Source organism: Oncorhynchus clarkii, chromosome 32 (genome assembly GCF_045791955.1).
Source record: "Oncorhynchus clarkii lewisi isolate Uvic-CL-2024 chromosome 32, UVic_Ocla_1.0, whole genome shotgun sequence".
NCBI lineage: Eukaryota > Metazoa > Chordata > Actinopteri > Salmoniformes > Salmonidae > Oncorhynchus > Oncorhynchus clarkii.
This window is the reverse complement of record NC_092178.1, coordinates 9969198-9996354: the sequence shown is the minus strand read 5'-3', so window position 1 is coordinate 9996354 and position 27157 is coordinate 9969198. Positions and strand designations below refer to the sequence as shown.

The window sequence follows — 27157 nt, the reverse complement described above, 5'->3', positions numbered from 1 at the left end:
CAGTCTCCGCATGAAACAAAAGCGATGCTAACCCAACACCAGTCCACACACTCCATGCTGAATAAATACCCCCTCAAGGTAGCTAGCTAGTGTAGTAAGATTCTAGCTATAGCACAATTCATGTTTCTATGATAAGGCAGTTGCTGTTCTGCCCTGTTTAGTGCACCGAGTTCCGCAGCAGCTGACTGTGCTAGCTGCGACCTCGCGTTGGCCAAATGTTACAACGTAGCGAGTCACCAGTGCCAGCTATCAGAGTCCGATACATACCGATTTCTGAGGACAACTCTATAACTTTGGTTCATTACTCCATCATCAGCAAGCTGGCAGACTAGCTGCAGTAATGGCTATTCAGACAAACTAGCTCTGGGCTGCTAACTGGGAACAAGTTTTCTACTGATCGAACATTATTTAGCAGCCCCCTAGCCAGTGGGTCAGTCTGATATAACTTGGTTTAGAAGCCCCCTAGCCAGTGGGTCAGTCTGATATAACATGGTTTGCCGTAGCAAATTTGCTAGGCAGATGGCTCCTGGAGACGCTTGTTCAGTTAGAATGATACTATTGGACGAAAGACAATGGGGTAAACCTCACAACCAACCATTGGCATCGCGGTGCCTTCTTCAGGGTCAACCAAAACGTTAGTTATGATGTTTACCCCATTTTAATTGTTGGGAGCATATATAAAGTGTGTAACTTCTCCAGTTTTCTCTCCGTTAGTCAGCACCTCTACTAAAACATGTTGCTGTGTGTCAGCTCCACGTTTTTACCTCTGTGTGGGTTTATCGTAAGGTTCACATTCAGATACTGACTTCTCTGTGTGTCTTTGTCCCTGTGTGTCTCTGTCTCTATGTGTCTTTGTCCCTGTGTGTCTTTGTCTCTGTGTCTTTGTCTCTGTGTGTCTTTGTCTCTGTGTGTCTCTGTCTCTGTGTGTCTCTGTCTCTGTGTGTCTCTGTCTCGGTGTGTCTCTGTCTCGGTGTGTCTCTGTCTCTGTGTGTCTTTGTCTCTGTCTCTCTGTGTGTCTCAGGGTTCCTGAGGGATCTGTGTGAGGTGCTGCTCTACCTGTTACTACCTCCTGGAGACTTCCACAACAAGAACATGAGATACTTCCTCAGGGTGAGATACACACACACACACACACACACACGGACCATGTTAAGTCCTTAGTAATATGGACGCCAAGGAACTTAAGGCTCTCGACCCGCTCCACAATAGCCCCGTCGATGTGGATGGGGGGCGTGCTCTCCCCTCTTTCTCCTGTAGTCCACGATCAGATCCTTGGTCTTATTGACGTTGAGGGAGAGGCTGTTGTCTTGTAGCCTCACGTCTGCTTCATCTGACCACTTCGTATTGAGCTCTTCACTGGTACTTCCTGTTTGAGTTCATTTTTTTTGTAATCAGGAAGATGGAGTCATGGTCTGATTTGCTGAAGGAAGGATGGGGGGGGGGGGCTTGTATCCATTTCTGTGGGAAGAATAAAAGTGGTCTAGGGTTTTAGCGCCCCTAGTGCAGCAGGAGCCATGTTGGTAGAAGTGAGAGAGAACGGTTTTAAGCCTCACCGCGTTAGTCTCCGCCCACCAGAAATGATGCCTCTGGGTGTGTGGTTTCTTTTTTGTTTATGGACCCATACAGTTCTGATGGTGATGTCATGTGATTGTGTCCATGTTCTAGGAGATTCTGATGGTGATGTCATGTGATTGTGTCCATGTTCTAGGAGATTCTGATGGTGATGTCATGTGATTGTGTCCATGTTCCAGGAGATTCTGATGGTGATGTCATGTGATTGTGTCCATGTTCCAGGAGATTCTGGTGATGTAATGTGATTGTGTCCATGTTCCAGGAGATTCTGATGGTGATGTCATGTCATTGTGTCCATGTTCCAGGAGATTCTGATGGTGATGTCATGTGATTGTGTCCATGTTCCAGGAGATTCTGATGGTGATGTCATGTGATTGTGTCCATGTTCCAGGAGATTCTGATGGTGATGTCATGTGATTGTGTCCATGTTCCAGGAGATTCTGATGGTGATGTCATGTGATTGTGTCCATGTTCCAGGAGATTCTGGCGCGAGGCGTTCTCCTTCCCCTGGTCAACCAGCTGAGTGATCCTGATTACATCAACCAGTTTGTTATCTGGATGGTCAGTATCAGTAATAATATCAGAATTTGTGGGATTTTCACCAGATTTTATCCAGAGAATGGTCCTTTGGAGAAAGGATTGTTGACGTATGCTTGACATTTGTATCTAAAAGTCTTATTGAGAAATAATGAATTGTCATATGACATCGTTGCCTTTACCAAGGCCTTCTTTAAGACTCCATAATGTGTCATCGTTATGCACCGTCACCTTTCAAGACCATGACTTTAGATTCTACTGTGTTAAACAAATTGTTGAAACGTGGCAAATAAAAAGTTGTGTTTTCAATATTCATGTTTTATATTTTTCAATATTCATCAATTAATATAAGAAAATTGTTATTGGAATCAAAGTAATACTCGTATTACAGAGCAAGCTACAACACTTCATATGACACACATCGTTGCTTAGTAGCACCTTGTGCTTAGTAGCACCTTGTGCTTTTGAAGAAATGTTAGTTCTGTGGTCACAGTGTCATAAATATGCCAACTTATATCTATTATGCTTTTGGATAAAAAAAAAAGTCAAATATATGTCCACAATCATTCCTCTGAAGGACCACTCTATGGATTAAATATATTAAAAAAAAAATCTATCATGATCATTATAAACCAGTTTATCAACCAGTTGTGGGTGGTTGGTAGAGATCAATAACTGTTATCAATACAGCTGCTGGAGCACCTATTGAGAACCCTGTCTGTGTAGATCCGGGACTCTAGCTGTAACTACGAGGCTTTTATGACCCGTCTGTGTAGATCCGGGACTCTAGCATGTAACTACGAGGCTTTTATGACCTGTCTGTGTAGATCCGGGACTCGAGCATGTAACTACGAGGCTTTTATGACCTGTCTGTGTAGATCCGGGACTCGAGCATGTAACTACGAGGCTTTTATAACCTTTCTGTGTAGATCCGGGACTCTAGCTGTAATTACGAGGCTTTTATGACCTGTCTGTGTAGATCCGGGACTCGAGCTGTAACTACGAGGCTTTTATGACCTGTCTGTGTAGATCCGGGACTCGAGCTGTAACTACGAGGCTTTTATAACCTGTCTGTGTAGATCCGGGACTCTAGCTGTAATTACGAGGCTTTTATGACCTGTCTGTGTAGATCCGGGACTCTAGCATGTAACTACTAGGCTTTTATGACCTGTCTGTGTAGATCCGGGACTCGAGCTGTAACTACGAGGCTTTTATGACCTGTCTGTGTAGATCCGGGACTCGAGCTGTAACTACGAGGCTTTTATGACCTGTCTGTGTAGATCCGGGACTCGAGCTGTAACTACGAGGCTTTTATGACCTGTCTGTGTAGATCCGGGACTCGAGCTGTAACTACGAGGCTTTTATAACCTGTCTGTGTAGATCCGGGACTCTAGCTGTAATTACGAGGCTTTTATGACCTGTCTGTGTAGATCCGGGACTCTAGCATGTAACTACTAGGCTTTTATGACCTGTCTGTGTAGATCCGGGACTCGAGCTGTAACTACGAGGCTTTTATGACCTGTCTGTGTAGATCCGGGACTCGAGCTGTAACTACGAGGCTTTTATGACCTGTCTGTGTAGATCCGGGACTCGAGCATGTAACTACGAGGCTTTTATAACCTGTCTGTGTAGATCCGGGACTCTAGCTGTAATTACGAGGCTTTTATGACCTGTCTGTGTAGATCCGGGACTCTAGCATGTAACTACGAGGCTTTTATGACCTGTCTGTGTAGATCCGGGACTCGAGCTGTAACTACGAGGCTTTTATGACCTGTCTGTGTAGATCCGGGACTCGAGCTGTAACTACGAGGCTTTTATAACCTGTCTGTGTAGATCCGGGACTCTAGCTGTAATTACGAGGCTTTTATGACCTGTCTGTGTAGATCCGGGACTCTAGCATGTAACTACTAGGCTTTTATGACCTGTCTGTGTAGATCCGGGACTCGAGCTGTAACTACGAGGCTTTTATGACCTGTCTGTGTAGATCCGGGACTCGAGCTGTAACTACGAGGCTTTTATGAACATCTTGAAGCTGACAGACAGAGTGTCTGAACTGGAGGCTGTTAAAGACAAGGCCCTGGAGGAACTACAGTACCTACGATCACTGGACACCGCAGGAGACGGTACACACACACACACACACACACACAGACACACACACACAGACACACACACACAGACACACACAGAGACACACACACACAGAGACACACACACACACACACACAGAGACACACACACAGAGCGACATACATGACCCCACACTTAACAAAGTATACAGTATACAAATCTAAAATATTCATATTTTTCACTTAACTCTCCTCTCCATATCCCACTCTCCCTATCCTCCTCCTTCCTCCATTTCTTTCTCTCTCTCGCTCTCAGATATCAATGTAATAAAGAACCAGATCAACAGTCTGATGTTTGTGAAGAAGGTCTGTGAGACCAGGATACAGAGGCTACAGTCTGGGAAGGTACGACATAGGAGTGAAAACGAGTTAACCGTAACACCTACTAAACCCTGTCTCGTACTCTCTCATTTTCACCTTTTCTCTCTCTTGTTTCCATCTGTGTACTGTAGGAGGTAGATGCTCTGAAACTAGCGGCAAACTTGGGCAAGCTGTGCATCATACCCCTGGAGCACATTCTGGTACACAACATCGCCCTGCAGTTCTTTATGGGTTAGTACCACACACAACACTGTCTCTGTCCTGACATGCAAGTAGAGTTATTTTGCCTGACAAGATGGCTACAAAGTAACAACCCACACCTGACCCTGACCTCTGACCTCTCCTATAGACTACATGCTGGTGGCTGGGGCCCAGACAGAGCTGTTATTCTGGCTGACAGTGGAGGGCTACAGAGTAACAGCTGAGCCTGACCTCTAACCTTTGACCTCTACCCTCTCCTATAGACTACATGTTGGTGGCTGGGGCCCAGGCAGAGCTGTTCTTCTGGCTGACAGTGGAGGGCTACAGAGTAACAGCTGAGCCTGACCTTTGACCTCTACCCTCTCCTATAGACTACATGCTGGTGGCTGGGGCCCAGGCAGAGCTGTTCTTCTGGCTGACAGTGGAGGGCTACAGAGTAACAGCCCAGCAACAACTAGAGGTGATGGAGGGATGGCAGAAGGATGGAAGGAAGGGAGGAGACACTAAAGGACTGCTGAAGGCTGCAGCACTAGGGGTGTATGAACAGTACTTATCTGATAAGGTAACACACACACACACACACACATCGTCTCACTCACTCACACACACACACACACACACACACACATCGTCTCATTCACACACACACACCGTCTCACTCACACACACACACACACACACACCGACACACTCACACACACACACCGTCACACTCACACACACACACCGTCACACTCACACACACACACCGTCACACACACACACACACACAGTTTCACGACACTTTTACATAAAGGGATATTTTGGGATTTTAGCAATGAGGCCGTTGGTGCAATAGTCAGTATTAGATAGAACGTTGTGTCCCTGACCGCCTGTAGGGAAAACATGTGGTTACCTAGGTTACCCCATTAGCTCACAACAACAACTTTTGTCTACTTGTTTTAGTCAATTACAAAACTACATTTAAGAAAAGTACAACATGTTTAAAGATGACTTTTCAACATTACCTGCTCCCGGGCTTTCTCACTACTTAGAAAAACGTTATTGTAAGGGCTTCCTTCATGCTCCTTTTCATGACGATGCTAACAGCCACTTGAGTGAGTGAGTGCTAGCTAGCTACCGACCACAACATTAAGCTAGCCAAGAATACAACGACACAAACAAACGGACTAAACAGCTACAAGTAATGAGTGGAGTTACAAAGGCCCTGTACTAAACAAGTTAAAAGTCTTACCTGTCTTACCTGTGATGAAATGTTTTCCACACACATAGCGACATTTAGACGACATGGATACCGAGTTCCCCGCATTTCCCACTGAGTAGCCTGAAGCCACAGGGCTCTTCTCCCAGGCTCTATTTCCCTACGTGGGAGCGTTGCAAACTGTAGGTTGGCATTTATGACCTGGTTACATGTATATTGAACAACACAGCTTATTTTCGGCGTGTTTTGTTATTTCTGTATAATAAACAAATCAACTGCGACGTTTTTCCTCTTTTACATTGGGGGTCATTAGGAAATAATTTAGGTTTTTTTGTGGCCGAGGTCGAGGGAATTCCTTATTATTATGTGAATACCGACTGGGACTATGGCTGGAAGTCGATGGGATGCCCATAGATGCCCATAGACGCCCATAGATGCCCATAGACTTCCAGCCATTGAGCTAATTTCTTTCAAAATGCGCACAGAGACATAAAAATGGTACCCATGAGTTCATCTGACTCATTGGCAAAATCCTCAAGTGTCACTTAAACACACTCATTTTCTCTCAATTGTATAATCTCTCTCCCTCTCTCTCCAGGCATCCCCCAGGGTGCAGGTAGATGAAGCGTCTGTTCTCCAACTGGGAGAGAAGCTGCAGAAGGACAGCGACCCCACGCCAGAGATATTCGACGACATCCAGACCAAGGTGAGTTTGTGTTTGAATGATCTGTTTTTTACCAGACTATCAACTGGAACAGCTACTGGAACCAGCATCTCTGAGATATTGGAGACCTTTGTACTTAATGTTTCATTCAAATCAAATCAAATGTATTTATAAAGCCCTTCGTACATCAGCTGATATCTCAAAGTGCTGTACAGAAACCCAGCCTAAAACCCCAAACAGCAAGCAATGCAGGTGTAGAAGCACGGTGGCTAGGAAAAACTCCCTAGAAAGGCCAAAACCTAGGAAGAAACCTAGAGAGGAACCAGGCTATGTGGGGTGGCCAGTCCTCTTCTGGCTGTGCCGGGTGGAGATTATAACAGAACATGGCCAAGATGTTCAAATGTTCATAAATGACCAGCATGGTCGAATAATAATAAGGCAGAACAGTTGAAACTGGAGCAGCAGCACGGCCAGGTGGACTGGGGACAGCAAGGAGTCATCATGTCAGGTAGTCCTGGGGCATGGTCAATACAAATAAAGTATTCACGTGTTCTGACGTGTGTGTGTGTGTGTACGTACCCGTGTGTGTGTGTGTACATGCCCGTGTGTGTTCTGACGTGTACGTACCCGTGTGTGTGTGTGTGTGTATGTACCCGTGTGTGTGTGTGTGTACATGCCCGTGTGTGTTCTGACGTGCCCGCGTGTGTGTCTTGCAGGTGTATGACATGATGCTTCGTGATGAGAGGTTCTACCCGTCGTTCAGACAGAGTCCCCTCTACATCAGGATGTTAGCTGAGCTGGACATGCTCAAAGAACCCTCCTATAGAGGATCAGATGACGGAGACGGAGGTGAGTTCAGCTTCTGTCTCGGTCTACGTTGTTAGCATAGCTTAACCCTGGGGTGTTACAATCAATTACTGGAGGGCCGAGTGTCTGTGGGTTTTCACATCTCCCTTGTACTTGAATAATCAATTAAGGTCATTGATCAGTCAGGAGCTTCCCTCACCTGGTTGCCTAGGTCTTAATTGGACAAAAACACCATTCTCTATGACTGTGAAGAGCAACTGTTGTCCTATATCAATTCAATTCAAGGGGCTTCATTGGCATGGGAAACATATGTTAACATTGCCAAAGAAAGTGAAATAGATTCTAAACAAGAGTGAAATAAACAATAAACATTACACTCACAAAAGTTACAAAAGAATAAAGACATTTGAAATGTCATATGTCTATATACTGTCGTGGATATTCCACACATGAAACACTCGATGTCAATCTTAACTGAATCATTCTTCACTATCAGGTCGCTTGAGAGGTTCTAACCAACTCAATGCACCAAGTACGTCAGGAGCACCAACGGTGCAGTCCCGTTAGATCACTTATACACTGGCTACAGACACGTTACGTAGTGAGGGTTCATAGGGTTGGTTCCGGCATGCGTCTCCTATCTTTACTCATAGAACATATTCTGGGCGTTCTGCCAAGATGGTCCTAAGGAGGAGGTCATGACCCCCCCCCCCCCCCCCCTCTCTTCATATCTTTACCAAGCACAGGCAGAAACCAATAATTATTTATGACACGAAGACAAGATGAACATTTTCAAGGCTGTCTCTTCACAAGATAACGTTTTCCACCACATTAGTGTCATAACAATGTGCAAATAGTTAAAGTACAAAAGGGAAAATAAATCAATATAAATATGGGTTGTATTTACAGTGGTGTTTGTTTTTCACTGGTTGGCCTTTTCTTGTAGCAACAGGTCACACATCTTGCTGCTGTGATTGCAAACTGTGGATTTTCACCCAGTAGATATAGGAGTTTATCAAAATTGTTGTTGTTTTCAAATATTTTGGGGTCTGTGTAATCTGAGGGAAATATGTCTCTCTAATATGGTCATACATTTGGCAGGAGGTTAGGAAGTGCAGCTCAGTTTCCACCTCATTTTGTGGGCAGTGTGCACATAGCCTGTCTTCTCTTGAGAGCCAGGTCTGCCTACGGCGGCCTTTCTCAATAGCAAGGCTATGCTCACTGAGTCTGTACATAATCAAAGCTTTCCTTCATTTTGGGTCAGTCACAGTGGTCAGGTATTCTGCCACTGTGTACTCTCTGTTTAGGGCCAAATAGCATTCTAGTTTGCTCTGTTTTTTTGTTAATTCTTTCCAATGTGTCAAGTAATTATCTTTTTGTTTTCTCATGATTTGGTTGGGTCTAATTGTGTTGCTGTCCTGGGGCTCTGTGGGGTCTGTTTGTGTTTGTGAACAAAGCCTCAGGACCAGCTTGCTTAGGGGACTCTTCTCCAGGTTCATATCTCTGTAGGTGATGGCTTTGTTATGGAAGGTTTGGGAATCGCTTCCTAGCGATTAGGTGGTTGTAGAATTTAACGTCTCTTTTCTGGATTTTGATAATTAGCGGGTATCGGCCTAATTCTGCTCTGCGTGCATTATTTGGTGTTCTATGTTGTACACACAGGATAATTTTACAGAATTCTACATACAGTCTCTCAATTTTGGTGTTTGTCCCATTTTTGTGAATTCTTGTTTGGTATCTTTAACTCCTTTCTTTTTTTCGCTCTTCTCTTCCTCTTCAGAATCGTTCAACGGTTCTCCAACAGGAAGCATTAATCTGGTAAATCCTCGTCAGCCCCTGAGACACCAGTTGTCATTAACTACAGCCAGTCATAGTACTGTTACAACAGGTTTTACTGAACCCCTGCTGACGTTAACTACCCTGCTGTGGAGTTGTTAACATTTAACACCAGTTAAGACTCTTTTTTTTATTTTTTATGGTTGACTTTTACTGCAGAGGTCACAGTAGCAGGCAGTATCGCTGCTGTTGATTGGCCGTTAGTCCAAAGATTGGCAGTATCTCTGGTTCTGATTGGTTGTTTCTCTCTCCTCTGTTTACAGTCTCTGGATGACCTGTCGAACTCCTGCCATGATGACAATATACAGCTACACGCCTTCATCTCTGATACAGGTGGACACACGCACGCACACACACACACACACACACACACACACACACACACACACGTGATATAATCTCCAGTCAGATCAGTGTATTGTCTGTGGTGTAGTGTGATTTATTGTAAACCAGTGTGTTACTGAAAGTAAACCAGCCATCCATGTTCTCTCAATTGCATGTGTGACTACTGACCACTAATGTGGTTTCATTCAGAGATGTGTGTGACTACTGACCACTAATGTGGTTTCATTCAGAGGTGTGTGTGTGTGACTACTGACCACTAATGTGGTTTCACTCAGAGATGTGTGTGTGACTACTGACCACTAATGTGGTTTCATTCAGAGGTGTGTGTGTGTGACTACTGACCACTAATGTGGTTTCATTCAGAGGTGTGTGTGTGTGACTACTGACCACTAATGTGGTTTCACTCAGAGACGAGTGTGTGACTACTGACCACTAATGTGGTTTCATTCAGAGATGTGTGTGTGACTACTGACCACTAATGTGGTTTCATTCAGAGATGTGTGTGTGACTACTGACCACTAATGTGGTTTCATTCAGAGATGTGTGTGTGTCTGTAGTAGCCTTAAAAACCGTTCCCCCGTCAAAATGCCTTGCCGCTGTAAAGGAGCCTGGAGGTGGCTTTGTCCCCTTGCACTACAAGAGGACAGTCAGTGAGTTCTGTTATCAATATTCAATAGTATCAGGGATGATAAAATGTCCAGCATCTTTTGACATTTGATTGATTGATTGATTGATTGATTGATTGGTTGGGCTGGGCTTGGCAGGGGAGGCAATTGTTTAGATTTTACAGCGATGTGACGGGTCATTGTTATTTTTAGGGCCACACCTCCCCTGACTAGCCCCCTCCTCCACTCTGCATTGCCCTTCCACATCTGACTTCATCTCCTCACGTTAACCATCAGCTTGTATCACTTATCTCTCCATCTCATGTTGCTGTTACTTTTCCTTTCACACAATCACTATTCCATCACCTTCACCATGTCTACAGGGGTGTGTAATGACCACGGCAAGACCTACGCCCTCTACGCCATCACTGTATTGCGCCGTAACCACGACGGCAGCGAAGACTCCTGGAAGACCTACCGACGCTACTCTGACTTCCACGATTTCCACATGAGGATCACGGAGCAGGTGAAGGTAAATATGAGTGTGTGTGTGTGTGTGTGTGTGTGTGTGTGTTGGTGTGTGTGTGTGCTTATAGAAAAGGGCTTCTGACTACTAAGGTGTTTACATAGCCATGCCATCTTTCCATATCTACGGCATCTTCTGTGCCAGCATGGGCCTGCACCATTGAGGGCGATCTCCATTTTAAAGTAGTGCATTTATTCTTCTGCTTCTATAAGTGCAGTTTGTTAACTGAAAAGATGACTACTGCCACCTACTGTGCTGGAGGGTATATAGTCTGAACCGGTATGAAGTCAAAGCTGGGGATATACTGCCACCTGCAGTTATGGAATGTTTGCTCACAAGTGTAACTCATTGGCTGATCCCTCCTGATGACCTGGATGTAACTATGTGATTCTTCCTTAACCAATAGGAAGTCCCACCCAGTTGACTACTTCCAAAATGGTGAAATCCTCAATGGCGCTGCCCCACGCTAAAACAGACTTTTGTCTAAATGCGGCCTCCCTCCATCCTCTATGGGTGTGTTGTACTTCCATTTCGGGAACCTGTGTGTGTTGTGTTCCAGTTTGAGAATTTGATGGCGATCCTGAAGCTGCCGGGGAAGAAGACGTTCAACAACATGGACAGAGACTTCCTGGAGAGGAGGAAAAAAGACCTGAACTCGTACCTACAGGTAAGAGTGTGTCGAAGGAGTGTGTCATGCCTTAGGTACACCCGTTTGCTTGGCTATAACCATTCCTCTGTTGTCTGGGCGTTAGCTGCTGCTGAATCCAGAGATGATGAAGGCCTGTCCTACTCTGGTTCACTACGTCTACGACTTCCTGGAGAATAAACAGTACAGCAAGGGGAAGGGAGATTTCGCTCGCAAGGTTCATACACACACACACACACACACACACACACACACACACACACACACACACACACACACACACACACACACACACCCACACACAGAGAGACCCACACACACAGAGAGACCCACACAGACAGACACACACACACACACACACACACACACACACACACACACACACACACAGAGAGACCCACACAGACAGACAGACACACACACACACACACACACACACACACAGAGAGACAGACCCACACACACAGAGAGACAGACCCACACACAGAGAGACAGACCCACACACAGAGAGAGACAGACCCACACACACAGAGAGACAGACCCACACACACAGAGAGACAGACCCACACACACAGAGACAGACCCACACACACAGAGACCCCCCCCCCACACACACACACACAGACACACACATACACACACAGACCCACACACACACAGAGACCCACACAGACCCACACACACACAGAGATACACACAGACCTACACACAGACACACACAGAGACACAGACACACACAGAGACCCACACAGAGACACGCACCCACACAGAGACAGACAGACACACACACACAGACACACCATCCACACACACACACAGAGACACAGACACACACAGAGACCCACACAGAGAGACAGACCCACACACAAAGAGAGACACACACACGCACACAGAGACCCACACAGACACACACATCCACATAGAGAGACAGACCCACCCACACACTCACCTTGCCCAACTGCAGATAGTCCAGCTGCTTATCTACGGTATCTCACTACACAAACTCACCTCTCTAGTGTGTGTGTCTCCCCAGATGGATACGTTTGTGAACCCCCTGCGTAGCTCGATGCGTAACGTGTCCAACGCTGTGAAGGGCCTGCCAGACAGTCTGGCTGGAGGGATGAACAAGGCTGCTGACAACATGGGACGCATGTCTGAGAAACTGGGACAGGACATAAAACAGGCCGTGTTCAAGGTAAGGACCCTAATCACTGCAACTTTAGTACAACCACAGTCTGACCTTAGTACAACCATAACCCGGCCAACATGGGATTAGGGATGTTGTGGTGACCGTATTACCGCCACACCGGCGGTCACGAGTCATGAAGGCAGTCAAATGCCACGTGACCGTTTAGTCACGGTAATTAGGCTTCTCCAAACTCTGATGCTGCTGATGGTCATCAGTAGCCTACCAAACTTGCTGGTACTCTGCACTCTATTGTCCCTCTAATCACTCTGACATCAATGCAAATGTATTCGAAAATCTAATCAAACACTTCATGAGAGCCATGAGCTCGTGTTGCGCAACATTTCTATAGGCTATGCAATTGCGTGAGAAAACCGTGATGGCCTCTTATTAAAAAGAGGAGGATGCCATCAGCTTTCTATAGGCCTAAGCCTACTATATTTGGCTTTTGCTGTCCGTTAGGCCTACTCATCTTGTCGGAATTGGATAAGGACACGTGCAGTTGCGTCCCCGTTGTCCGTCTTCACTTGTAGCCTGTGAGAAAGACCTGATCACGTGATAGAGAGCACGTAGCACTCAGTGAGAAGGGTACAACAGGCGTGGATTTTTTCTTTTAGGGTGCATTACGGCCACAAAGGGAACGCTTGTCAAATTGTGAATGAGAGACTGATGAAGTATTTACAGCCTGTACAAAAAAAAGCAAAGCAGAGCTCATGCCTTTCAAGCAACTTTTTTCAAATCATCATTTAGAGTCGCATCATGCAGCCTTAAAATGTATTAAAAATCAAAACTTATAGCCCAACGTTTGTAGAACAACTAAAGTTGAGAGTCTTTGATGACACCTAGATGACCCATTTATATGAAAGAGAAGGAACTGGACACATCTGTTGACCCCTTGTCATGGTGGAGGGATTTTTTTATTTAACCCTAGGCTACCTGCCGTCCCTACACTCTAACCACTAGGGTACCTGCCGTCCCTACACTCTAACCACTAGGCTACCTGCCGTCCCTACACTCTAACCACTAGGCTACCGGCCGCACCTCTCGTTTTCCTTTATTGGCTCCGCTTGCTAAAAAGTAGATGTGCATTTGCGCTAGCAGCCCTGCGTAAGAGAGGGTGTTCAGCACGCCAGGGAACATGGTAGATGTGCATTTGCGCTAGCAGCCCTGCGTAAGAGAGGGTGTTCAGCACGCCAGGGAACATGGTAGATGTGCATTTGCGCTAGCAGGCCTGCGTAAGAGAGGGTGTTCAGCACGCCAGGGAACATGGTAGATGTGCATTTGCGCTAGCAGCCCTGCGTAAGAGAGGGTGTTCAGCACGCCAGGGAACATGGTAGATGTGCATTTGCGCTAGCAGCCCTGCGTAAGAGAGGGTGTTCAGCACGCCAGGGAACATGGTAGATGTGCATTTGCGCTAGCAGCCCTGCGTAAGAGAGGGTGTTCAGCACGCCAGGGAACATGGTAGATGTGCATTTGCGCTAGCAGGCCTGCGTAAGAGAGGGTGTTCAGCACGCCAGGGAACATGGTAGATGTGCATTTGCGCTAGCAGGCCTGCGTAAGAGAGGGTGTTCAGCACGCCAGGGAACATGGTAGATGTGCATTTGCGCTAGCAGCCCTGCGTAAGAGAGGGTGTTCAGCACGCCAGGGAACATGGTAGATGTGCATTTGCGCTAGCAGCCCTGGTAGATGTGCATTTGCGCTAGCAGCCCTGCGTAAGAGAGGGTGTTCAGCACGCCAGGGAACATGGTAGATGTGCATTTGCGCTAGCAGGCCTGCGTAAGAGAGGGTGTTCAGCACGCCAGGGAACATGGTAGATGTGCATTTGCGCTAGCAGGCCTGCGTAAGAGAGGGTGTTCAGCACGCCAGGGAACATGGTAGATGTGCATTTGCGCTAGCAGCCCTGCGTAAGAGAGGGTGTTCAGCACGCCAGGGAACATGGTAGATGTGCATTTGCGCTAGCAGCCCTGCGTAAGAGAGGGTGTTCAGCACGCCAGGGAACATGGTAGATGTGCATTTGCGCTAGCAGCCCTGCGTAAGAGAGGGTGTTCAGCACGCCAGGGAACATGGTAGATGTGCATTAGCGCTAGCAGCCCTGCGTAAGAGAGGGTGTTCAGCACGCCAGGGAACATGGTAGATGTGCATTTGCGCTAGCAGCCCTGCGTAAGAGAGGGTGTTTAGCACGCCAGGGAACATGGTAGATGTGCATTTGCGCTAGCAGCCCTGCGTAAGAGAGGGTGTTCAGCACGCCAGGGAACATGGTAGATGTGCATTTGCGCTAGCAGGCCTGCGTAAGAGAGGGTGTTCAGCACGCCAGGGAACATGGTAGATGTGCATTTGCGCTAGCAGCCCTGCGTAAGAGAGGGTGTTCAGCACGCCAGGGAACATGGTAGATGTGCATTTGCGCTAGCAGCCCTGCGTAAGAGAGGGTGTTCAGCACGCCAGGGAACATGGTAGATGTGCATTTGCGCTAGCAGCCCTGCGTAAGAGAGGGTGTTCAGCACGCCAGGGAACATGGTAGATGTGCATTTGCGCTAGCAGCCCTGCGTAAGAGAGGGTGTTCAGCACGCCAGGGAACATGGTAGATGTGCATTTGCGCTAGCAGCCCTGCGTAAGAGAGGGTGTTCAGCACGCCAGGGAACATGGTTACCTCTCTCCGGTCTTCGCTGAAGCCCAACAAAAGTCAACATGCTGGTGTTTTTGAATCTCATAGCGTAACTGTGGCGAGTGCTATAGCCCATGATAGTGGACTGAAACAGTAGACGTTATAGGCAGCGGATAGTTTTATTATTTTCCTTTGTGCTCAATTTATTTTATTTACATAATTAGAAATGTCTCTTATTTGAATAATTTTTTTGTGTTTGCTTTACATGTATTTTTTTAAACATTTAACTTTATAACCGAAACCCCCCTTTTTAAACTACAAAAAGAGAGAATACAAAAAGTCCTATATGAAAGCCTAAGTAGCCTACAGGCACTATTTGTCACAATGCTGATATCACCAGAAACCAAAAATGGTTAATAAATCACCATTAACAAAATCACTCTTAAAAGCTTAATCATTATATAATGGTGATGGTGGTGGTTAGCCTGCCCGGCTGATAATTGGCCATTTTTAAAACAAATCTAATTTCACACATTTTCTAATTTTACACTGTGACAAGAAATGGTGTATGCCTTTGTTCTTTACATCAATATCATGCAGCCCATATATCAATATCATCAATATCATGCAGCCCATATATCAATATCATCAATATCATGCAGCCCATATATCAATATCATCAATATCATCAATATCGTGCAGCCCATATATCAATATCATCAATATCATGCAGCCCATATATCAATATCATCAATATCATCAATATCGTGCAGCCCATATATCAATATCATCAATATCGTGCAGCCCATATATCAATATCATCAATATAGTGGGATCATGCAGCCCATATATCAATATCATCAATATCGTGCAGCCCATATATCAATATCATCAATATCGTGGGATCATGCAGCCCATATATCAATATCATCAATATCGTGCAGCCCATATATCAATATCATCAATATCGTGCAGCCCATATATCAATATCATCAATATAGTGGGATCATGCAGCCCCCATATATGTTTTGATTTCATAAGACATTCTAAGGTTTGTATTATTCACAACTAAAGTTGCCAAATAACTCAAAATCAAGCATATAACCTGTTTCAAATTATCACTTTTTTTAAACACAGAATAACCTCTCCATGTGCGCACACTAGCTCGGGAAAATATCCTTTCAATTTCATTCAGCGAAGTTCAATTTATATTCTTACTATAAAATAATGCCACTTCATATTATAATGCTTCATAGGAAAGACCTACCTAAAATAAGTAATGGATTTATTGTGATGGTGTACAGGCAATTAAATAGATTTTATTACACTTTAGACTTTAAAATGTACATGTTTCATAGGCACGCTGACTACATGTGTGGATCCTCTTTATGTTAATAAACAGTCAATTACCGGGAGACCGACAGTTATTTGCTTGACAATCACCGGTTGACCAAATTTCCTGACCGCGACAGACCTACATGGGATATCTGAAAGATTGGGACAGAATCAAACATTTCATCAACATTTCAGTCTGACTATACTCTCTGACTCTCAACACAGTCTGACTATAGTCTCTGACTCTCCAGCTAGGACTGTGGCGGTCAACACAGTCTGACTATACTCTCTGACTCTCAACACAGTCAGACTATACTCTCTGACTCTCAACACAGTCTGACTATACTCTCTGACTCTCCAGCTAGGACTGTGGCGGTCATTACATTATGTCAGTGATTGTCAAGCAAATAACTGCTGGTCTCATGGTAATTTACCTTTTTAATTAACATAAACACATTGAGCATCAGTGTCTTCCATGTGTATAAATAAATCCATGTAAAACAGCCTACAAGCCACTGATTCAGACCTTTTTAGTCTTAATGAATCCATGTAAATCAGCCTACACCTTCACAATAAATCCATTATTGATTTTAGACAGGTCTAAAGAAACATGATATGAAGAAAATGTAGTCTATTTCAGAAGAACAGAATAGCATACTCCTTGTCCTTATGTTAGGTCCTGATCTGGCTGTGGGCGACACTAGTTAATTTAACAGACAAGATTTGCTTAGAATTCCGTGGCAGTATTTTATATTATTCTATAGTATGAAAATACAATTTAGCAAAAATGAATAAAATAAAGCATATTTTCTCCAAATGATTTCCAAGGGAGTGCGCACCTGTGTTGAGTGGTTATCAAAGAAACAGGTACTCCTGTATGCTTCATTTAGAGTTATTTACGTTATTTTAGTTGTGAGACAAATGTTGGGCTTCATGTTTAAGACTTGTTATACATTCTAAGGCTGCGTGATGCAATTAATGATGATTTGAAAAAAGTTGCATGAAGGCATGTGCTTTGTATTGTATTTATATTATTGAACCTTTATTTAACTCGGCAAGTCAGTTGATAACAAATTCTTATTTACAATGACGGCCTACAACGGTCAAACCCGGACGAGGCTCGGCCAAATTGTACGTCGCCCAGGGTATCACGCCCTACGGTTGTGAGACCCTGGTTCAAATCCAGGCTGTGTCTGTAGTGACGCCTCTAGCCCTGAGATGCAGTGCCTTAGACCGTTGCGCCACTCGGCAGCCCTATAGTACAAAAGTTGACCTATTCTATTGGTCAACTTGTCCTTCTGTGTGTGAAATAAATATTCCAAACAGTTGTGGGATGCGATAGATACCATAATAATGCTAACCTTATTAAAACATATAGGCCTATAGACTAGCCTACATGAGGTGTGATACTAACCTTATTAAAACATATAGGCCTATAGACTAGCCTACATGAGGTGTGATACTAACCTTATTAAAACATATAGGCCTATAGACTAGCCTACATGAGGTGTGATACTAACCTTATTAAAACATATAGGCCTATAGACTAGCCTACATGAGGTGTGATACTAACCTTATTAAAACATATAGGCCTATAGACTAGCCTACATGAGGTGTGGCACTATGATCTGAAAAAGTCAAGAGAAAAAAAGCATTGTTTCTTGCCTTGAGCTGGGCGTCATTCGTTGTTGATAACGCATCATCCGTTGGCGATAACGCGCCATCCGTTGGCGATAACGCGTCATCCGTTGGCGATAACGCGTCATCCGTTGGCGATAACGCGTCATCCGTTGGCGATAACGCGTCATCCGTTGGCGATAACGCGCCATCCGTTGGCGATAACGCGCCATCCGTTGGCGATAACGCGCCATCCGTTGGCGATAACGCGCCATCCGTTGGCAGCGTCATCCGTTGGCGACCACGCGTCATCCCTTGGCGACAGATAACGCGTCATCCCTTGGCGACAGATAACGCGTCATCCCTTGGCGACAGATAACGCGTCATTCCCTACAGATGGGCAACGCGCCACTCGCCAGCGATGGACTGATATTGTCACCCATCACACTATTCTTGATTAAATATTGTCTTTACATATACTAAATAATATATATGTGTGACATTTGTTTTGATTCAGAATGGACCATTATCATGCACCTGTCTCAAAACAGGGACAGCAGGAAAAAAATACATGTCATCTATGCACTTAAATAGCGAATGAAGAACCCTTTTCCCGTGGTTCATTTTCATGCCAGTCAGGTAGGCTATACTCCTGTTGTAAAGAGAAGCAATGTGCTTAACATTAGGAAAGTTGAGAAATAAATATAGTAGGCCTAGCCTATAGAAAGCTGATGGGATCCTCCTCTTTTTAATAGAGGACATCACTCTGTTTTCTCACACAATAGCATAGCCTATAGAAATGTTGTGCAACATGAGCTCATGGGTTCTCATGAAGTGTTTGATGAATTTTAAAAAAAATTACATTTGCATTGATGTCAGTGATTAGAGGGACAATGGAGTGCTGAGTACCAGGTAGTTAGCAAGTTTGGTAGGCTACTAATGACCATCAGCAGCATCAGAGTTTGGAGAAGCCTAGTTACCGTGACTAAACGGCCACGTGGCATTTGACTGCCGTCATGACTCGTGACCACCGGTGTGGCGGTAATACGGTCACCGCAACATCCCTAATCCCATGTTGGCTGGGAGAAGCCTAGTTGACAATACTCTGTAACACTCCAACAATACTCTGACCATAATTGAACTCTGTAATATCTGGTGTCCAGGTGCCTCCAATGCTCCCCAAGTCTGACTTTGACCCAGAGCACTGCCGAGTCTCGGCCCAGCTGGACGACAACGTGAGTACAACCCACCCCCCCCCACACACACACACAGGGACCCACCAGCTTATGGGCCCTCTGCTCTGAAACATCTTAATAAATGAAAGCATTATAGTGGTGTAACGGTCACTTTGGCATCGTGTGTGTGTGTGTGTGTGTTCCAGGTAGATGATAACATCCCCCTGCGTGTGATGCTGCTGTTGATGGATGAGGTGTTTGACCTGAAGGAGAGGAACCAGTGGCTCCGCAGGAACATCAAGAACCTTCTGCAGCAACTCATCAGAGCCACATACGGAGACACTATCAACAGGTACCACATGCACACACACACACACTCAATCATCAGCGCCACATACGGAGATCTGACTGTCTGCCTCTGGTCTCTGCAGGAAGATCGTGGATCATGTGGACTTCATGACAGCTCCAGAACAGGTGGCCGACTACGTCAAGAAGTTCAGGTGACAGACACACACACTCACACACCATCAGATCGCTGTGTGTGATTGGTTAGAAAGCCCATCAGTAACTCTGTGGTCCCGCAACTGTGCAGGGATTCGTACTGGCCCAACGGAATCCTGGCCGAGTCTCCACCACGCAGGGACAAGAACATCCGCATGAGGACGAGGGTCGCGGCCAAGACCAACCTATTGGGAATCATGCCAGGTAACTAACACACGAACACACACACACACACACACGAACACACACACGAACACACACACACAGACTGAACGAACTTGTTCACTATTAATCAGCCATTTGTCCCCCTCTTCCAGATGAGTTGAAGCACATCATCGGGGCGGATACGACTCGTAAGGGAATCCTGCGTGTGTTTGACATGTTCCAACACGGACCAATGAATCGTCGGCTGGTCTACGTGCTCCTAGAAGGCTTCCTGGAGACCATGTTCCCTCACTACAAGTTCCCTGAGCTGTTTGTCAAACTCCACTCTCGCTCGCCGCGCACAGCCAGATACACACAGAAAGTCAAGAGCACCTTCCCGAAGAGGTGACAGGAGACTTGAAGTGGGCAGGGTTACCGGGTGACACCCGGTGTAAGAGAAAAGAGGGAGGAGAGTTGTGGGGAGGGTGTGTGCTGTTGAGAAGAGGTTAACGTGTGTGTGTGTGTGTGTTCTGCCCTCGTTGAAGGGATTGTTGGGACCATCCTAGTTGTTAACTCTGCCCTGCTCTCCACTTCCCCTACGTGCCTCACAAACACACTCCTGTAGCGTGGACGAACTGATTTGGGTTTTATTTGTTTTATGCTAACTGTTTTATTGTAGATGTGTTGTCAGACTGGCACAGCTGCTCTGATGAGAGCTGCTCTGATATGCCCAGCAGGTGATCTCACTTCCTGATACCAGGCCACGTATACAGAAATAGATTGATAGGGGAGGGGGGAATATGGCAGAGAGGATGCCATGGTTTGTGAGACAGAAAGCGTCAACCACATCTGGTTCTGCAAGGCGTTTGTTTGTCAATGTGACATCATCATCCCGTCATAATCCTCTAGAACACGAGGAGGCTGAGTTTGATCTAAAGTCCACTCCCCCTTTTTTTAATGCGCCTGTCAGTAGCCATGACAACCACAGCTCTAACTGTTTTTGTTTGTTTGTTTACGGGGATGATGGACAGCTCTACTGTGCTTCATGTTAATGGAAAGCAGGATATGAACAGCTCCCCTGCCGGTGAGGCCTGGGTAAATGTGAAATGGCCCGTTCTATTGAACTGACACCGTCTCATAGTAATCCACTACATTTTGGAATGAGACAGAATGAAATGACAGGCCAGACTGTGAATGTTGCTGTCTGTAGAGTAGAATGTACTCACTGGGCGTGTGCGTTTTGAGAGTGTGTGTGTTTTGTGAGTGTGTGTGTGTTTTGAGAGAGTGTGTGTGTGTGTGTTTTGAGAGTGTGTGTGTGTGTGTGTGTGTGGCCGTAAGATGCAGCCCTCCCCAGTCAGACACTGTGCCAGTGTGGGGCCCATGCTGTAGTATCATACCACTAAGTAACAAAGAGAAAACACACTGATATCCCTGCTATATCACACTTTCATTCAGACAAATTTTCATTTTGTGCAATATTTTTATTTGACGCCTGAGTTTTTGAATAATTGTATAAAAATAGAAAAGTATACCGTTTTGGAAAAATTGTAGAAAAGGTGAATGAATTTTCCCCCCTTCCCAAAGAAATTCTAACACTACATTCCGTTGTAAAAAAAAACAATCAACATTTAATTGCAGACTCGTTTTATACGTCTTTTTTAATTATTATTTTACTCCTGATGAATGTGGTTTCCATGCCGATGTGTCAGCAAGAGTGATCTAGCCAGTCGAGCTAAAGCCTCTGGATAGAAAGCTATAGTTCATTGGTCTAGAGATATGGTGGAAGGGCTTATTATGCATATGAACCTGTTGATTGGAGAGTGAACAGAAATGATTCACTGTTGTAAGAACCAATGACAGGAGAGACTTTGGGTCATCTGTCCAATCAAATCGCAGGAAAGCCATGTTTCTGTAGAATCACTGCTAAATAACGCTTAGTACCGGAGTTATTTCATTCGCCGAACAGAGCTCCATTCCACTGCTGCCATTGGATGGAACTGTCCCTCTGCTGTGATTGGCTGGCACTGAACAGCTCTAGACCGTGATTGGCAGTGTGAGGACATGAATTCTGAGCTGTGTGACTTTTTTAAAAGGAAGTGGATATTTGTCCGCGGACAGGGGAGGTGACAAGGGGAACCCCACAGGACTTCATCTTTAAAGCCTCCATTCAGGATGTCTCGGCTATTGATGTCCACAGGGTTTACCCCACGTCAACATTTTCCTGCGTTGTATTAATCATTAAATGAACGGGGCACAGAATCTAACAGAGGAACACAATATGAGACAACACTGCAAGCATCATGTACATTTGAATGAAGCGTTGCTATGAAAAGCCGGGATCTCCTAGTATCTATGATAATGAACCATGTGCATATCTGTGTACAGTACGTGTCTATAGTGTGCCTAAATGTTCCGTCAACTCTATTTTCATATTGTTCATTAACAAAAGATGAGGATCAAAAAGAATGTCATGGTCATTTTAGACTGAAGAGAACTCTAAAGACTCTGGAGCCAGAGAACTCTCAAGACTCTGGAGCCAGAGAACTCTCAAGACTCTGGAGCCAGAGAACTCTAAAGACTCTGGAGCCAGAGAACTCTGGAGCCAGAGAAAAGACTCTGGAGCCAGAGAACTCTCAAGACTCTGGAGCCAGAGAACTCTCAAGACTCTGGAGCCAGAGAACTCTCAAGACTCTGGAGCCAGAGAACTCTCAAGACTCTGGAGCCAGAGAACTCTCAAGACTCTGGAGCCAGAGAACTCTCAAGACTCTGGAGCCAGAGAACTCTCAAGACTCTGGAGCCAGAGAACTCTCAAGACTCTGGAGCCAGAGAACTCTCAAGACTCTGGAGCCAGAGAACTCTCAAGACTCTGGAGCCAGAGAACTCTCAAGACTCTGGAGCCAGGGGTAGGTTCTAGAAGCTGGGGTGGTCAACCCTCCTCCTGGAGAACTTTTTCTCCAACCCTGCTCTATTCTAACACACCCAATTTAACCAATCAAGGTGTTGAGGAGGAGGAGCAGCAGCTGTTTAGCAGGACCAGGTGTGTTAGAGCAGAATCCTGCTCAGGATGGGTAGCTCTCCAGGAGCACAGTTGGAAACTCCTGTTCTGGGGTCTTTTTTGTGCATCATGCTTATCAAACTATTCCTTTGGAAACGCTGAACTCAGATCAGTATAACACTAATAATAAAATGGTAACTGACCACTGTGTGGTGCGTGTTGTTCTTCAGCAATCTCTCTTTGTTTCTCCAGTCTCTCTTTTCAATTTCAATTGAAGGGCTTTATTGGCATGGAAAAACACATGCTCTTAATACCAGCCTAGCCATTAACACTCCCACAACACCTAATACCAGCCTAGCCATTAACACTCCCACAACAGCCTAGCCATTAACCCTCCCACACCAACTCCTAATACCAGCCTAGCCATTAACACTCCCACACCAGCTCCTAATACCAGCCTAGCCATTAACACTCCCACACCAACTCCTATTACCAGCCTAGCCATTAACACTCCCACATCAACTCTTAATACCAGCCTAGCCATTAACACTCCCACACCAACTCCTAATACCAGCCTAGCCATTAACACTCCCACATCAACTCCTAATACCAGCCTAGCCATTAACATTCCCACACCAACTCCTAATACCAGCCTAGCCATTAACACTTCCACAACAGCCTAGCCATTAACACTCCCACAACAGCCTAGCCATTAACACTCCCACACCAACTCCTAATACCAGCCTAGTCATTAACACTCCCATGCCAGCCTAGCCATTAACACTCCCACACCACCTCCTAATACCAGCCTAGCCATTAACACTCCCACGCCAGCATAGCCATTAACACTCCCACACCAACTCCTAATACCAGCCTATCCATTAACACTCCCACACCAACTCCTAATACCAGCCTAGCCATTAACACTCCCACACCAACTCCTAATACCAGCCTAGCCATTCACAATCCCACACCAACTCCTAATACCAGTCTAGCCATTAACACTCCCACACCAACTCCTAATACCAACCTAGCCATTAACACTCCCACATCAACTCTTAATACCAGCCTAGCCATTAACACTCCCACAACACCTCCTAATACCAGCCTAGCCATTAACACTCCCACGCCAGCATAGCCATTAACACTCCCACACCAACTCCTAATACCAGCCTATCCATTAACACTCCCACACCAACTCCTAATACCAGCCTAGCCATTAACACTCCCACACCAACTCCTAATACCAGCCTAGCCATTCACAATCCCACACCAACTCCTAATACCAGTCTAGCCATTAACACTCCCACACCAACTCCTAATACCAACCTAGCCATTAACACTCCCACATCAACTCTTAATACCAGCCTAGCCATTAACACTCCCACAACACCTCCTAATACCAGCCTAGCCATTAACACTCCCACAACACCTCCTAATACCAGCCTAGCCATTAACACTCCCACAACACCTCCTAATAACAGCCTAGCCATTAACACTCCCACAACAGCCTAGCCATTAACACTCCCACTCCAACTCCTAATACCAGCCATTAACACTCCCACGCCAGCCTAGCCATTCACTCTGCCACGCCAGCCCCTTATACCAGCCTAGCCATTCACACTCCTGCACCAGCCTAGCCATTCACTCTGCCACGCCAACATAGCACCGTCAGCACCTAGCACCTGGTTAGAGCATTAGAGCCAGCTGTTCTGCAGTGTTTTCGATGTCAGAAATGTGGCCGTGTCAGTTTGTACAGTGCCTTGCGAAAGTATTCGGCCCCCTTGAACTTTGCGACCTTTTGCCACATTTCAGGCTTCAAACATAAAGATATAAAACTGTATTTTTTTGTGAAGAATCAACAACAAGTGGGACACAATCATGAAGTGGAACAACATTTATTGGATATTTCAAACTTTTTTAACAAATCAAAAACTGAAAAATTGGGCGTACAAAATTATTCAGCCCCCTTAAGTTAATACTTTGTAGCGCCACCTTTTGCTGCGATTAAGCTGTAAGTCGCTTGGGGTATGTCTCTATCAGTTTTGCACATCGAGAGACTGACATTTTTTCCCATTCCTCCTTGCAAAACAGCTCGAGCTCAGTGAGGTTGTGAACAGCAGTTTTCAGTTCTTTCCACAGATTCTCGATTGGATTCAGGTCTGGACTTTGACTTGGCCATTCTAACACCTGGATATGTTTATTTTTGAACCATTCCATTGTAGATTTTGCTTTATGTTTTGGATCATTGTCTTGTTGGAAGACAAATCTCTGTCCCAGTCTCAGGTCTTTTGCAGACTCCATCAGGTTTTCTTCCAGAATGGTCCTGTATTTGGCTCCATCCATCTTCCCATCAATTTTAACCATCTTCCCTGTCCCTGCTGAAGAAAAGCAGGCCCAAACCATGATGCTGCCACTACCATGTTTGACGGTGGGTATGGTGTGTTCAGGGTGATGAGCTGTGTTGCTTTTACGCCAAACATAACGTTTTGCATTGTTGCCAAAAAGTTCAATTTTGGTTTCATCTGACCAGAGCACCTTCTTCCACGTTTGGTGTGTCTCCCAGGTGGCTTGTGGCAAACTTTAACCAACACTTTTTATGGATATCTTTAAGAAATGGCTTTCTTCTTGCCACTCTTCCATAAAGGCCAGATTTGTGCAATATACAACTGATTGTTGTCCTATGGACAGAGTCTCCCACCTCAGCTGTAGATCTCTGCAGTTCATCCAGAGTGATCATGGGCCTCTTGGCTGCATCTCTGATCAGTCTTCTCCTTGTATGAGCTGAAAGTTTAGAGGGACGGCCAGGTCTTGGTAGATTTGCAGTGGTCTGATACTCCTTCCATTTCAATATTATCGCTTGCACAGTGCTCCTTGGGATGTTTAAAGCTTGGGAAATCTTTTTGTATCCAAATCCGGCTTTAAACTTCTTCACAACAGTATCTCGGACCTGCCTGGTGTGTTCCTTGTTCTTCATGATGCTCTCTGCTCTTTTAACGGACCTCTGAGACTATCACAGTGCAGGTGCATTTATACGGAGACTTGATTACACACAGGTGGATTGTATTTATCATCATTAGTCATTTAGGTCAACATTGGATCATTCAGAGATCCTCACTGAACTTCTGGAGAGAGTTTGCTGCACTGAAAGTAAAGGGGCTGAATAATTTTGCACGCCCAATTTTTCAGTTTTGGATTTGTTAAAAAAGTTTGAAATATCCAATAAATGTCGTTCCACTTCATGATTGTGTCACACTTGTTGTTGATTCTTCACAAAAAAATACAGTTTTATATCTTTATGTTTGAAGCCTGAAATGTGGCAAAAGGTCGCAAAGTTCAAGGGGGCCGAATACTTTCGCAAGGCACTGTATGAAGGGAGCAACCTAGATGTGGAAGGGCTGTTATGTTTTTGTGCCAGTCGGTCCTTGGAAGGAGAGTGGCTGGTGCAAACGGAACTATACCGGGCTTTAACCCTCGGGAGCCAACTAGCTAGATGTGCAGGTAAGAGACAAGTGAGAGCCACCAGCGAACCAAGAAACATGGTTTTTATGAAGATTCGGGGGCCAGGTAAGTTCAGGGCTGGATGAATGCAGGGGGCTTTTTTTACATTTTAAAATAAATTACGGAAATATATGTAGTATATACAGTGCCTTCGGAAAGTATTCAGACCCCTTGACTTTTTCCACATTTTGTTATATTACAGCCTTATTCTAAAATAAATATAAAATCTACACGCAACACCCCGTAATGACAAAGTAAAAACAGGTTTGTAGATTTTTTTGAAAATCTATTACAAATTTTAAAAAACATACCTTATTTACTTAAGTATTCAGTCCCTTTGCTATGAGACTCGACATTGAGCTCAGGTGCATCCTGTTTCCTATGGTCATCCTTGATGTTGATGATTTGGAAAGGCACACACCTGTCTATATAAGGTCCCACAGTTGACAGTGCATGTCAGAGCAAAAACCAAGCCATGAGGACAAAGAAATTGTCCGTAGAGCTCCGAGACAGGATTGTGTCGAGGCACAGATCTGGGGAAGGGTACCAAAACATTTCTGCAGCATTGAAGGCCCCCAAGAACCCAGTGGCCTCCATCATTCTTCAATGGAAGATGTTTGGAACCACCAAGATTCTTCCTAGAACTGGCAGCCCAGCCAAACTGAGCAATCAGGGGAGAAGGGCCTTGGTCAGGGAGGTTACCAAGAACCT

At 45.3% G+C, this 27157-nt stretch overlaps 1 protein-coding gene across 1 annotated transcript in view; it reads left to right on the top strand.

Moving 5' to 3' along the window:
* Positions 1 to 23148, top strand: part of LOC139391988 (sorting nexin-13-like) — a 51636-nt gene extending 28488 nt beyond the window's left edge. Inside the window, exons 8-26 of the mRNA XM_071139601.1 lie at positions 1022 to 1110; positions 2050 to 2133; positions 4094 to 4232; positions 4495 to 4583; positions 4691 to 4790; positions 5132 to 5322; positions 6560 to 6667; positions 7342 to 7474; positions 9213 to 9250; positions 9532 to 9601; positions 10602 to 10750; positions 11304 to 11411; positions 11497 to 11607; positions 12424 to 12585; positions 19294 to 19365; positions 19512 to 19657; positions 19737 to 19805; positions 19898 to 20010; positions 20124 to 23148. Of these exons, the coding sequence (XP_070995702.1) occupies positions 1022 to 1110; positions 2050 to 2133; positions 4094 to 4232; positions 4495 to 4583; positions 4691 to 4790; positions 5132 to 5322; positions 6560 to 6667; positions 7342 to 7474; positions 9213 to 9250; positions 9532 to 9601; positions 10602 to 10750; positions 11304 to 11411; positions 11497 to 11607; positions 12424 to 12585; positions 19294 to 19365; positions 19512 to 19657; positions 19737 to 19805; positions 19898 to 20010; positions 20124 to 20359 (2207 nt within the window). The 3' untranslated portion in view covers positions 20360 to 23148. The remainder of the gene's footprint in view (positions 1 to 1021; positions 1111 to 2049; positions 2134 to 4093; positions 4233 to 4494; positions 4584 to 4690; positions 4791 to 5131; positions 5323 to 6559; positions 6668 to 7341; positions 7475 to 9212; positions 9251 to 9531; positions 9602 to 10601; positions 10751 to 11303; positions 11412 to 11496; positions 11608 to 12423; positions 12586 to 19293; positions 19366 to 19511; positions 19658 to 19736; positions 19806 to 19897; positions 20011 to 20123) is intronic.
* The last annotated feature ends 4009 nt before the right edge of the window (positions 23149 to 27157 follow it).